A 13,337-nucleotide genomic window follows, 5' to 3' on the forward strand; every position below is an offset into this window, starting at 1 on the left:
GGGGGGGGGGGGGGAGGAAAGCTGTAAGGGAGCTTGAGGCCGCCATCGCGGGGGCCAAGTCCAGGGCCTGAGCGGAATTTATCGCCACTCTGGACCAGGACCCGTGGGGGCGCCCCTACAAAATGGTCGTAAACAAATTGCAACCATGGGCACCCCCTGTTAGTCCATGGAACCTCGGGCTCTTGAGGAAGCGGTCAGCACCTTGTTCCCTTAGGGAGACGGATCGCCCCTTCTTGTCGACGTCCCAGAAGGGGACGTCGACTGGACGGAAGAGCTCGAAGTCTCCCGTCTAGAATTCGCGATGGCCGGGAAGCGGTTGGGGGCAACAAAGAAAGCCTCGAGCACTGGCCCTCGCGAACTCGGAGGACCTGTCTGCGTCACTGAGGCACTTCTTCTCGAGGTACCTCGAGCGGGAGATATTCCTCCGAGCTTGGAAGAGGGCGAGGGTAATCCCCAAGACGAGCGAAGTAGCGGACAGCCCTTCGGTCTATAGGCCGATATGCCTGCTGAACGAAGTGGGAAAGATGCTAGAACGCATCATAGCCAACCGTCTCTTTCAGCATTGTCCCTGAAGACTCTCGACCTCCACGACGCCCAGTACGGTTTACGTACACAGCGCTCCACCACGGGCGAGCATGCGCGTCCGTGGTGTCGCCAAGGGCGTTGTGAGGGACCGGGGAGGGGTGTTGCTGACGGTGTAATTTGACATCGTCAATGCGTTTGATACCCTGCCCTGGGAAGCGGTGAGGGGAAAGGGAACTGGAGTACCTTTTTTTTTTTTTTTTTTTTTTAAGCCAGGGGAAATGCTTTACGCATACCCACGGTCTCCGGGGGGAGACCGCGGGTTATGTGGGGCTCCTCCCCCGCCGAGTTACTCGGCGGGGGCCCTACCCACTAAAACCCCTGGCGGGTCCGTCCTCAGCGGTCATCAGGGGGCCCGCGGGGACCACTTGCGTATTACTTCCGCGGGCCCCCCTCCGCGGTCCGAACTGGAGTACCACGGGGTCCCTCTCTACCTGCGCAAGGTAATTTAGGACTACTTCAGGGACCGGGACCTCACCAAAGGTAAAACCAAAGGTGAGATCTCCGACCGGAGGACTGCCCATGCCGGTATCCCACAAAAGTCGCGTTAGAACCGCTCCTGTGGGAGATTGTCTATGATGTGCTTCGCACACTGCTGCCTCCCAGCGCACAAGTCGTCTGCTACGCAGACTACACGTTAGTGCTTGCCGTCGGGGACGACTGGGGAGAGGCCCTCGCCCTCGGTGAGATCGCAGTGGTCTGCGTTGTCCGATCCATCGGGCGGCTGGGACTTAGGGTGGCGATCTATTTCCACGATGGGAAAAATGGGGCGTCCCCCGCCGGCCAACATCCTGGTGGATGGAACCCAGATTAAATACCTGGGCTTCCATCTGCTGGATAGCAAATGCAGTTTCGCCGCCCACATAGAGAAGATGGTTTACAAGGTGGGCAATGCCCTCGCGGGACTCATGTAGAAACTTGGAGGTACGCGATAGAAAATCTGCTGCCTCTATACCAACATAATGGCATCGGTGGCCCTATATGCGGCGCCGGTCTTCGCCAGCGCCCTGCAGGACTCCGGATGCAATAAACGGCTGCTTCCTGCAGCCATGCGGCCAGTAATCCTACGGGCCACCAGATGCTACTGCACGTATCGTATGAGGCGGCGCCGGTCCTGGCCAGACTCCCTTCTCTGGACTTCCTCGCTGAACAGTACGAGTTTACGTACTCATACCTGGCGAGGCTCTGGAGAGAGGGGAGGAAAATGACGACCAGAATCAAAGTGACGGCGAGCCTTAGAGCGAAGTCCCGGACTATGGGCCGAGTACCTATCGGCCCACAGACTATTCGGGGTTCGTACTGTAGAGACCATCCAGCCCTGCCTGTCCGAATGGGCAGCCAGGCGAGGAAAGGGTTTAACCTTTTGGCTGGCGCCGATGCTCACCGGGCATGGTTGCTTCGGGGAGTACCTATGCTGAATCGGACGGGATGTCACGGCGCAGTATCACTACAACAGCGACCGGGCGCAGCACATGCTGGCAGAATAGCCCTGATCGTGCCCTAGTCCTCAGGCTCGGGGGAGATCTCTCTCTCTCTCTGTCATCTAGAAGATGGTGGGGGGAAAAGAGGAGTTTAGGGCCGTGACCTTCTTCTGCGAGGAGGTTCTCCAGAAGGTGGCCGCGGAGCGGGTCCGCCGGGGACAGGCTACCCCCGAGGGAAACACATCCACTCCCGGAAGCGGGGGTAGAGGGCGAGCGAGACGGCGCTCGTCTCAAAGAAGGAGGACGGAGTCGCGGGCGATGACGGGGGGAATAACCACCTTTCTAGGGTCGACCCGAATCCTCCCTTTCGTCGACCCCTTAACGGGAATAACCGGAGGTGAACCCGAGTGATGACACCACCAGAGAAGCCGGGACCCCCCGCCCTTTTCAGGGCGAGAAACCCGGATCAGGGGAAGGGTTTACCCGCGCGGCGACTTCTAAACACGGAGTCGCTGCGTGGGAAGTTGGAACCTCTCCGTCCTTATAAGAGCGGAGGACCCAATAGACAGACTGGGAGATGAATCCGTTCTGGAAAACGGATCATTCCCCCTCCCCCGCCTCCTTAGATTTTGGTAGGCGAGGGGAAGCGGAGCGAGTGCCCCCTGCTGCCCTATTCAGCAGGGAGGCGGAGTACAACCTGGGCGGTAAGACATAATGCCACCCAGGAAACCGGGACCACCTGTAATCAAATGCGGGGAACCCGGCACGGAAGAGGGAACCCACATAATCCGCGGACCAGGGCCCCCGCCCCCAGGGAATCACAGGTAGGCATAAAACATTTCCCCTGCTTCATAAAAAAAAAAGTGTGTGTTTGCGTGTATGCATGTGTGTGTGTGTATGTGTGCATACATACATATTTGATAAAATATTGGTGTGAATTATTCTTTCGACTTCCGATGGTTTTATTCGCATAGGAGCCGCGGTATTGTTTCAGTGTAAAGCACAGCGTGATATAAAAGACGGATGGTAGCATGTATGCCTTTACGGACGAAAGCCTGTTAGAAAACACCGGGCGTGATGAGTGAGGCGTCGCAAACTCGCCACAAGCCGCGAATACACTTTGAATCTTCGAATATTTCCGGCAGCGCCAAGTGAATTCATTGCCAGGCGGTTTGACAGCCGTAAAGATCGAGCTCAGATACAGCCGAAGAATCCAGCTCAGACGAAAATATTCGACGGAGACTGCAAACTCTACCCTCGACATCCCGATCTGTTGGTAGCGGTTGAAACGACTTTCCGAAATAATTACAGCTTTGGCTCGGAGACACTTGGCTGTCAGCTCGAATCGTACTGTGTCAATGGGATCGAGCATATCCCGATTTATACTTGATCGATCTAACGGACGGTCTTGTTTTACTGTCACGTACAGTCTGTCAAGTAAGAACGTAGTCGGACTAATTTATAAAAAAATTATTAAACAAGATTTTCACATACATATATGCATTGTACGTGATGAAAAGAAAGATGCAATTTTGTTAATAATGCGTCCAGTCACAATCGGCGTCGATAAATGCCTGGCATCTCCGAGACAGGATTTCAACCAAATTGACGGCGTATTCTAGCGGCAAGGACCTACAAATCCGACAAATCTCGCGAGATAATTGTTGTAAAGTGTACGTGCGTTTTCCACGAAGCTTGTACTTTATGTATGCCCACATTTTCAATAGAATTAGCATCGGGCGACTGTGACGGCCAATCCAGTGTAACGTTGCCAGATTGCTTCTTCTATTTGGTACAGAGCTTGCTGCGATATTTGGGATCGTTGTCCTCCTGCAGAATCCAGTCCTCATTTTTGTCGATGAACCAACGTTTAACAGACGGTAACAAAGCTTTTTTGTAAATTCTCACCATTTTCTCGACATTCATTATAGGTAAACAGGTACAAAGTGCCGAATCCCTGCTCTAAGAAGCAGCCCCAAAGATGAACTCTTACTCTGTGTTTAATGAGTCGCTAGACAAGCCTATTGGTAGGGGTTGACCAGGCTCGCGTGAGGATATAACGTGCCCTTACAAAACATTCGTCGGTAAAAATTACATTGCTAAAATCTCGATCAATGTTCTCGCGCGCCCAAACGAATTGCTTCTTCACACATTTTTTAGTCAACAGAGGTTTCTTTATTATGTTGCGCCATTTCATGTTCTGAGCTAGGAGACAGGTTCGAATAGTTTCGTGCGATAAATCTAAACCTTTCTGCTTCAATTTTGTTTGTCCTTGACGCAGCGTTAAGCCAGGATTCCGTGAAAACATATTTCTTATTTGTTTTTCGCTTTTCTTATCCACTTTGCTCATGTTCCGGTAAATCATCAACATTATATCGATGCATTCACTTCTGTACGAATGCTTCCAATTTTTTTCATTTAGCAGCCGCTGATTGCAACATTTTCGAATCTTTCGGGGGAATGCAAAAGAACACAGCCTCATAGCGTGACGCGTATTTAGCACTCATGACGTTCAACGTGTTTCTTTTATAAAACGTCAATGACAATTAAATTTTTCTTAATAGTGTATCAAGGAGAGATGTTCCCTCTATCAACTCACGAAAGATTTAGGGCGATATCTTTTACCAACTATACGTAAGGCCGACCACGCTCTTACTTGACAGACTATATGTCGCGAGTAACGTAGAGTGTATGATTATTTATGATTTAGGTTGGCACTAAGTACCGTTTTGTGATTCGACGTGTGTTTTGTCAAGTCAGTTAGTAGTGATATTGTTGCATCGTTACAAGTTTTGGTTAAATAAAATATTTATATAAAGTATACACAAGTCAAATGTATTTCAAGTATACACAAAGTCAAATGTATTTCTTAAATTCGTTGAAAAGAGTATTTAGATTATGTTTTATATTTTTATATAATTTCTTATTATTCTTAGAAAACGTGTGTTAAAATATGAGAAAAAACATAGATTGTATACAATAAATCGTTATCAACTTTTTTGTCTATAAAATATGAAGTTTGATAAAAAAATTCTTAGTTATGTTCTTGACACCAATTATATGCATTATCAAATAGTCGCTGCCATGGTGAGACTTCAAAGTTCCATTCTGTTGGTTTCCAAGGCCATTGCCACATTTTCGTACATCTTTCCGGATGCGGCATCATCGCTAAATGTCGACCATCCTTAGAGCAAACAGCGGCGATGCCATTTACACTACCATTAGGATTCATCGGATACCGACAAGTTATATTAGCATAGTCATCAGTGTACCTATGAAAGAGATATAGATTAGATAATATAAATTATAATATATAAAATTCCACTACTAAATAGAGATGTATATGTGGCATGCATGCATATGTGTGTACGTGTACGTTACGTGCATATGTGTGTACAGAATGTCTAACAATTCAAAGCAAAACATTCTTATGCAGGTAAAACAATTAAAACTCATATAGCATGTCTCAAAGACATCTTTAAGATTATTATTGACGTCTTAAAGAAAATACGTCTTTATGAAAATACGTCTGTTATAAAATATTTTTTAAGCTTGCGTACATTACTGCATTGATTATACCGAACCACTATACCGAATATATTTACTCATATATTGCTATAGCGACTTATATAACAATATCTTACAAGGAAATGCATAGAATCGTCCATCTTAGATACGGATGAGCTTGAAATATGTTGTAATGTAGACTAAAATAAAGGACACGTATTTTTTTATACGTGCGCAATCGCATTTTTAGGGGATAAAACACCCCTTTGAAAGAAAATCGGCATTTTTCTTTCGGAGCATGCACCGTCAAAAGTATGGGATAGAAAAAATTCTTTAAACCAAAATTGAATTGTTTGAAGAGTACTTTCAGTTAAAAAAATATTAAAATGTTAAACATACTCCCACCACTCACAAATTTTTTTTATAATTTAAAAATTTCGTTTTTACCAAATGAAAAGATTTATTATTCCGAAATCAAATGGCTTTATGATATGATAAAGCCATTTTCCGACATACGGATTTTTTAAAAAATAGGTAGGAACACGTTCTCTTCAAACTTCCTTATAGTAAGAGATTAGAAGATAGTACTGATATGCAGAATATGTAATCATAAAACATTTCAATATATAACAACAACAATAAAATTAATTATTTTATGCACGACAATAGTCATATATTTCCACACTTTGTTTTTAAAAATATATATACACATTTTGAAACTGAAATTTTATTTATAAAAAGTTTGTCAATTTTTGTAGTACGTAATTGTAATTATTGTTGATGTAATTACTACGACGGAAACGCTACACGGAGTTGCAAGGTCGAAGTTGCAAGGTCGGAGTTGTAAGATCACGTTTATTAATGCAAAGATACCACAGATTACACATACTAAAAACATCGCATTGATGAAATCATGCGTCGCATAATTGTATGTATGATGTTGCTCTTAACTGCAAATATGTTATATAACTATATACATATATCATCAACCGTGAAGCCCAATATAACGATTCGTCATCATATTTATTTCCGTCTTATCTTATTTCCATTCTGTTTACTGTCAGTTTAGTCATATATCTAATGACAGTTTAATGAGAAGTTACGTCGTAGTTAGATTTGTTATGTAAAATGTGTATCCAAAGTGCAGGAAAACATGTCGTTTATGGAATATTCACATTATCAGCGTTTATGGAATAGTGAATAAACAGCTCCTCATACAGCACAGAAGCTTGCAGCAACATTGTTACAACGTTGCAAGATTGCATATTGCAATGCAATGTTGCAGAGACATTGCAGTGACATTAATTTGCAATATTACTTAGCAATATTGCAGCAATATTTCAAAATATAAAAAATATTACGAATATAATATAATATTGTTGTACTTATTTACTAGTTATTTTTGCTACTTTTATTTCAAATTCAATAATGTTTCAGCAATAGTGCTTATAGAATAGTACTTAGAATAGTATTTGTTAGTGGCAGTCATTAATACTAGAATTTGTCTTATTACATGTTTTTTATACTTATACCGTTTTTTCGGAGAAAACACTTTCTTTAGATTTAATATTCGTACTTATTTAATTTTGTCGTTTTTTTTGTTTCATTAAAATATATTTTAAACAAAATATCATTTTTTAAAGTAATAAAAATAAAAACTTTTATTTCGTTCAAGTAAACCATGTCATTTGACGAAACAACACTATTGTTTTAAATAGTATTTTTTAAAGGTTTCTTTCAAAAAATTTAGTAATTGAGTTTGTTTAATTTGGAGTTTCTTTGATTTTTTATTTATTTTTTTGTTTGGATTAATCATTATAACGACACTCATATAATTTAATAATTTTTTTGAAATATCTGTTCCAGATGCATAGTTTTTTCAAACTCACCAACGGCGCCGAAGTATCTGCTTTTTGAGGCGCGAAATTCACAGAGCTTTTTTGGCAAAAAAAGAAAGAAATGTGAATAAAATTTTTGTGTACACTTCAAAAATAACCAAATAAAGATATGTTTTTTATTTTTCATACAAATATTTTTTTCATAGGGTAAAAAATCCCCGAGAATCGTTAATTTTTTAGCGCGTCACAGTGGAATGATCCCTAATGGCTCCTGCACACAGGACGCGGTAATGCTTGCCGCGCGACAGAAGTCCGCGCGACAGCCAATCAATATGTTGTTTTTCCGTAAGAGCTAGAAGGTTATTACGGAAAGCAGCATATTGATTGGCTGTCGCGTGAATTTCCGCCGTGCGGCAAGCATTACCGCGTCCTGTGTGCAGGAGCCATTAAGGTAAGAGGCGATTCAATCCGATCAACGTAGTAACGCTTCTGTACGCAGTATTTATATCTTTAAATTTCCCTGAAACTCCTATTACAAGTGAAGAAATAGAAGTAAAAGAAAAAATAGAATCCATGTTACAAGAAATTTATGAAGACAAATATGAAATAGTAGAAGAGGGATCTCTTAATTTCCAAAATTCATTCGACATCCCAGTAAACGTTAAATATTCCTGGAATATTCCGTTTTTATTCCAGAAGTTCCGTATATACCGGAATATTAAAGAAATGTTCACAGAATGTTCAAATAATTGTGGAATATTCAAAATATTCTATGAATTCTATTTATATATACAATAAGAAATATTCAAGCCAAATAGCACAGAGATGAATAAAAGTTCATAGAGAATTTTAAAGAACATCTAAAGAATTAAAAAAATAAATATCCGAAGAATTACCCGAGTTTAATTTATTCTAAAGTATTCCTCAAAAATTTATTATAATGAATATTTTATAAATCATTGCTGAGATATTCTGAGAATTCGCGAGAAATTACTATTATTAGCTAATTTCATTTACTATATGGTATGGTTGCATTAGGCAGATATCCCTTATAATAAACGTTGATTTATACATTTACATATAAATTTAATTAATTAAATTAAGTTAAATTAAATTTTATATGGTAGGTTGGATTTTTTCTCTTTTCTTTAATTGTGCTCTTTTATAATCGTTCGAATTTTATAATCTGTTATGACTTTGTTTATTTAATAATAGCAATAAAAAAATGTTTACTATAAAAATTTTAAGACCGAAATGGAATGTACGTAGACCTCACCTCACTAATTAAGGTTTAAACTAACAATAAAAGTACAAAAAATATTTTTAATTAGAAATATAAATTATTTATTTATTTTTAAATAGATTTAATTTTTATTAAAATTAAATCGTATTATAAAAAAATATTACTGTGTTAATTGCAAAATATAAGACGTTTATATCGAACGAAGAAGTAGTGTAGTATCTAAACCAATAGGCTTATAATCCAAAGGTACTTCAGGTCCAAGATCAAATCCCAGTGTTAGTGAGAATTTTTAAATGTGATATAACATTTGGAATCAAATAATCTTAAGTTTCAAGTAAAATCAGCAAACGCTGACTAATTTTTTATTTCAATTCACCCATATTTTTAAAAAAAGTGAAACTTTTTGCGCTTATTTGTATATTCTATGAAAATTTTGGAATATTTTGGAATATTCTTGGAATATTAATTTTGGATTTTAGGAACATTTTATAAATATTCCAGGAATATCTAGCATTTACTGGGATATCAGAAGCGAAAGCAGTGATAAAAACTTTGCTCCGCGAGCAACATGCATCATGACGGAGGAGGATACGCACACACTCACGCGACTGTGAGGTTCATGGACAGTTGCGTGAGTGGTGCGTATCCCCTCCCGTGCTGCTCGCGGAGCAAAGTTTCTATCACTGAGCAGAAGTAGTAAATGAAGAAGAAGAATATACAGGATATAACATAAAGAAAATGATATGTGTCAACGATTAAACTCCAATAGAATATAAAAGAAGGGCAGTGGGGTTTTGGATTATTAATGAAGATAAGAAAAGATCACTGCAGAGCGTTAAATATAGATTCCGTAAAGTGACATTAATACGATAACTGCGACGATGGGAAGAACAAGTGCACGCAGAACCATATATAAACCTGAGCGTACCTAAGCGCGCGTACTTTAGCCAGTATAATTGGTCAATTTTAATCGTTTATAATTTAAAAAGTATTATAGCCTTGCCATTTTTACACTAAGATTTTTTTTCAAATTACCTCAGGAATCCGCCCTTAAGGCGATGCTGTTAGGCTCGTTTTCGTAGAATACTCTTTTCTTCTAATTGAATGCATAAAACTGCAAATGCTTTTACAGCGTGAAAGTATAAGCGATAATGAATGCCACATACTAAAAAGTTGCATCAAAATCAACAAAAAATTTTGTATTTACTATTGAAAATGCGATGCAAGTGTCATATTTAGTTTCATGTGACAAATTTAGAGCTCATACGCTTCAAATACATAGTATGCGGCATAGAGAAGACTTTCAGGAACATTATGAAGACATCGTAAGTAAATTTTAATAGATAATTTAAATAAAAAGAGAATTCCAGTAATAAGCAATATGTGTGCTAGCGTTTAATGGTTACGTGGTAAAGAAGACTTGATTTTTAGTTCACGCATGTCCTGGAAGAAAGCGCTACATCTTGAGCTAGTTATATATATATATATATATATATATATATATATATATATACATGTATATATATGTATATATATATACGGAACGAAGACAATCGTCAAAATGTCACATGTGATAAGCGTGAACATGTTCGCGCTACTGTTGCGCCGCAGTATTTTTTCATATATCGTTTCTTCACAGATGTTATGCAAGTATGTGTGCTACGTTGTCATTTCAATTTTCTTACATATAGACGGTACGTAAATGTGAATATCACGTTGCCGATATTTATATTCTCTCCAAGAGAGCCTTTCGCTGCTTTTCTGATGAATTCTTCAAACTGCTTATGTACTGCACTGAGAGAAAAAAATAATTGAAATCACTACAATCTCACTACATTTTATAGTTCGTTTTAGTCTCAAACATATATTTATAGTTCATCTAAACATGAAAATATAGTAGAATGAACACAGATTTATAGTCACCATCTTATTATTCTATATATATGATAAAGCACCTTTTGGGAATATAGTTGTATGTACCTATATTTTTATAAATATTCCAATTGCATTGACTATATAAAATTGTTAATTTCTCTTACCATTCAATATTTGCCACTTTATTACTATATTTTTTTATTTCAAATAATTTTAATTCTTGGTAAAAATTTTACACGGGTCAGTTATACTATGCTTATATTGTAAATATTACAAATATTATGGTAACATTTACTATAAAAATGATATTCCTAACTATAATCTTTTTACTATGCCATTATAGTTCCAAATATCATACATTTTTCTCTCAGTGTGGGTGCATCAAAGAAAGAGTTTTTTCGAGAAATATGTTATACGCATTAGAGTAATTTACGAATCTATTTTTTGGTATCCTCATAAGAATGGAAGCGCTGCTCAGACAGACCATGAGTCATCGATTGAAATAGATGGTAATCGGAAGGAATAATATCTGGAGAATACGGCGGGTGTGGTAAGACATCCCAGTTAAGCGCTTCTAACGTTTCCTTGACCGGTTTCGCAACATGTGGCCGAGCGTTGACGTGCTGGAAAATCACTTTGTCGTGTCTTTTTGCGTAATCTGGCCGTTTTGCTTCAATGCTCGGCTCAATTGCATCAATTGTTGTTGGTAGTGTTCCCTAGTGAAGGTTTCGTTGAGTTGTAGCAGCTCATAATACACTACACCCAGCTGATCCCACCAAATACAGAGCATGAGCTTGGCGCCATGAATATTCGGCTTTGCCGTCGATGTGATGGTTCGCCTGGTCTGCGCCATGATTTTTTGCGCTTTGGATTATCGTAGAGTATCCATTTTTCATCACCCGTCATGATACGATGCAAAAAACTTTTTCTTCTGTATTTTTGAAGCAACAATTCACAGGTTCTTTTGCGCTTTTCGACGTCCTTCGACTTCAACTCGTACGGCACCCAATTTTCTTACTTTTGAGCCATTCCAATGACCTTCAAACGTCTGGAAATCGTTGATGAACATTTAATGATTCTGCAAGTTCTTCTTGTGTTTCTCGGGTTTTGATCGAGTCGAAAGCTTCCACTTCCTCATCTTCAAACGTTTTTGGCTGGCCTGGATGTTCCTTGTCTTCCAAGTCAAAATCACCTTTTTTATAGCGTCGAAACCAGTACTCACCTGTTGAAATCAATGAAGTATAATCACCATAAGCTTTCGACAACATTCATTGACTTTCAGCAGCACTTTTCTTTAAATAGAAGCAAAAAAGTAAAGTATCCCGCAAATTGCGTTTTGTTGGCACAAAATTCGACATATTCAATGCTGAAAAAGCAATGTTGTTTATACTTCAGCAAAATGACACATACTGAAAACTAAAACCACATGATGGCGCATTGACATAAAGGTAGCAACAATATAGCCTAATGCGATATAGTACGATATAGTTACGTCATCTCTTGAAAATCCTTTAAAATTAATGCATAGTTCCAATAATATTCTGTGATACAAAGCTCTTAGTGTTCAAGTATTTCAGTGTTTAGTGTTATAAATACTACCTTATGATTGATTTCAATATTCAAATATTGATATGTAATATTTCGTTCAATGATAAAATACTTACGCAGAGTATTATCAATATTTAAATATTAATATGTAATATTTTGCTAAGTGATGAAATACTTACGTAAAGTACTATCAAAATTTAAAGTATTAACTCAGACAGCATACAATATTAATAATAAATATTTATATTAAATTATTTTTTTTTTAATATTATATAAATATTTTGTAAATATTTTTTTATATATAAAAAAAGAGAGGAAAAAGTATGAAAATCTTTATTAAAAATATTATTAAAATATAAGTTAAATATCTAAATATTTTATACAATATTTACAGTCAACAAAAAATTAATATTTATAAAAAATAATATTTTGTAAATATTTTTATAAATATTACATATGAAAGAAATATAATATAAAAGAAATATAATTATTTATAATTATTAAATTAATGAAGAAATAAAAAAATCGAAATTTAAATTGGTAATGTATACTAAAAGAAATTCTTTAAATCAAAGAAATCTATTTTGTTAAATATAATTACTTAAAAAAATATTTGTTAGATTCTAGAAAATATATAATAAATATAAAGTAATATATTTATAAATTTGTAAAATAAGCTATAAAATTATGAATTTTTAAATAAAAACTGATTTCTTTGATTTAAAATATCTATATATAAGAATAAGCAAATGATTTCCTTACAAGAAGAAAATAAGTTTTTTTTTAATATAAAAACTGTGTTTAAATAAATATTTGTTTTAAACATAAATAAAATACAAGTAAATCATTTTATAAATCTAAATAAATTATTTCCTAATATTAAAAGTATCTTTTTTATGTTTCAAATTAAAGTTTCTTTTATTATTAGAGAACAATTTATTTAAATTTACAAAATAATTTATTTGTTTTTACTTACTTTTAAAAAAAGTAAATATTTTTCAGATATACTTTTTGAAAACATATTTTTTACGTTTAAAAGGATCTATACTCTTCTTTTTAATAAATCATATGTTTCCGTACATGGATATACCATATGGATATACCATATGTATACAATACGAAGTGTATCTCTGTCAAAGTATTAGGACCTTAACTTAGTTTCCGCCCGCAAATGTTAGATGGCAATGCAAACAGTTCTAGTAGTCATTACTAACGAAACAGGTAGTTTGTGATTAATTTCGACATTTCTCGATAACATTCAGTCAGCATACACAATTATTTTCCTAAACAACAATTTCTTTTGCTTTGTGAAAAATGGAACGC

The 13,337-nt window shown here is 37.3% G+C and overlaps 1 protein-coding gene across 1 annotated transcript in view; it reads right to left on the minus strand.

Moving 5' to 3' along the window:
* Positions 1-4,839: 4,839 nt before the first annotated feature.
* Positions 4,840-13,337, minus strand: part of LOC116848085 (phosphoribosylformylglycinamidine synthase) — a 297,437-nt gene continuing 288,939 nt past the window's right edge. The window contains exon 9 of the mRNA XM_032823851.1: positions 4,840-5,275. Coding sequence (XP_032679742.1) covers positions 5,038-5,275 — 238 coding nt within the window. The 3' untranslated portion in view covers positions 4,840-5,037. The remainder of the gene's footprint in view (positions 5,276-13,337) is intronic.

Source organism: Odontomachus brunneus, unplaced genomic scaffold (assembly GCF_010583005.1).
Source record: "Odontomachus brunneus isolate Ranch 3 - 2012 unplaced genomic scaffold, Obru_v1 Obru_scaffold_089, whole genome shotgun sequence".
Lineage (NCBI taxonomy): Eukaryota > Metazoa > Arthropoda > Insecta > Hymenoptera > Formicidae > Odontomachus > Odontomachus brunneus.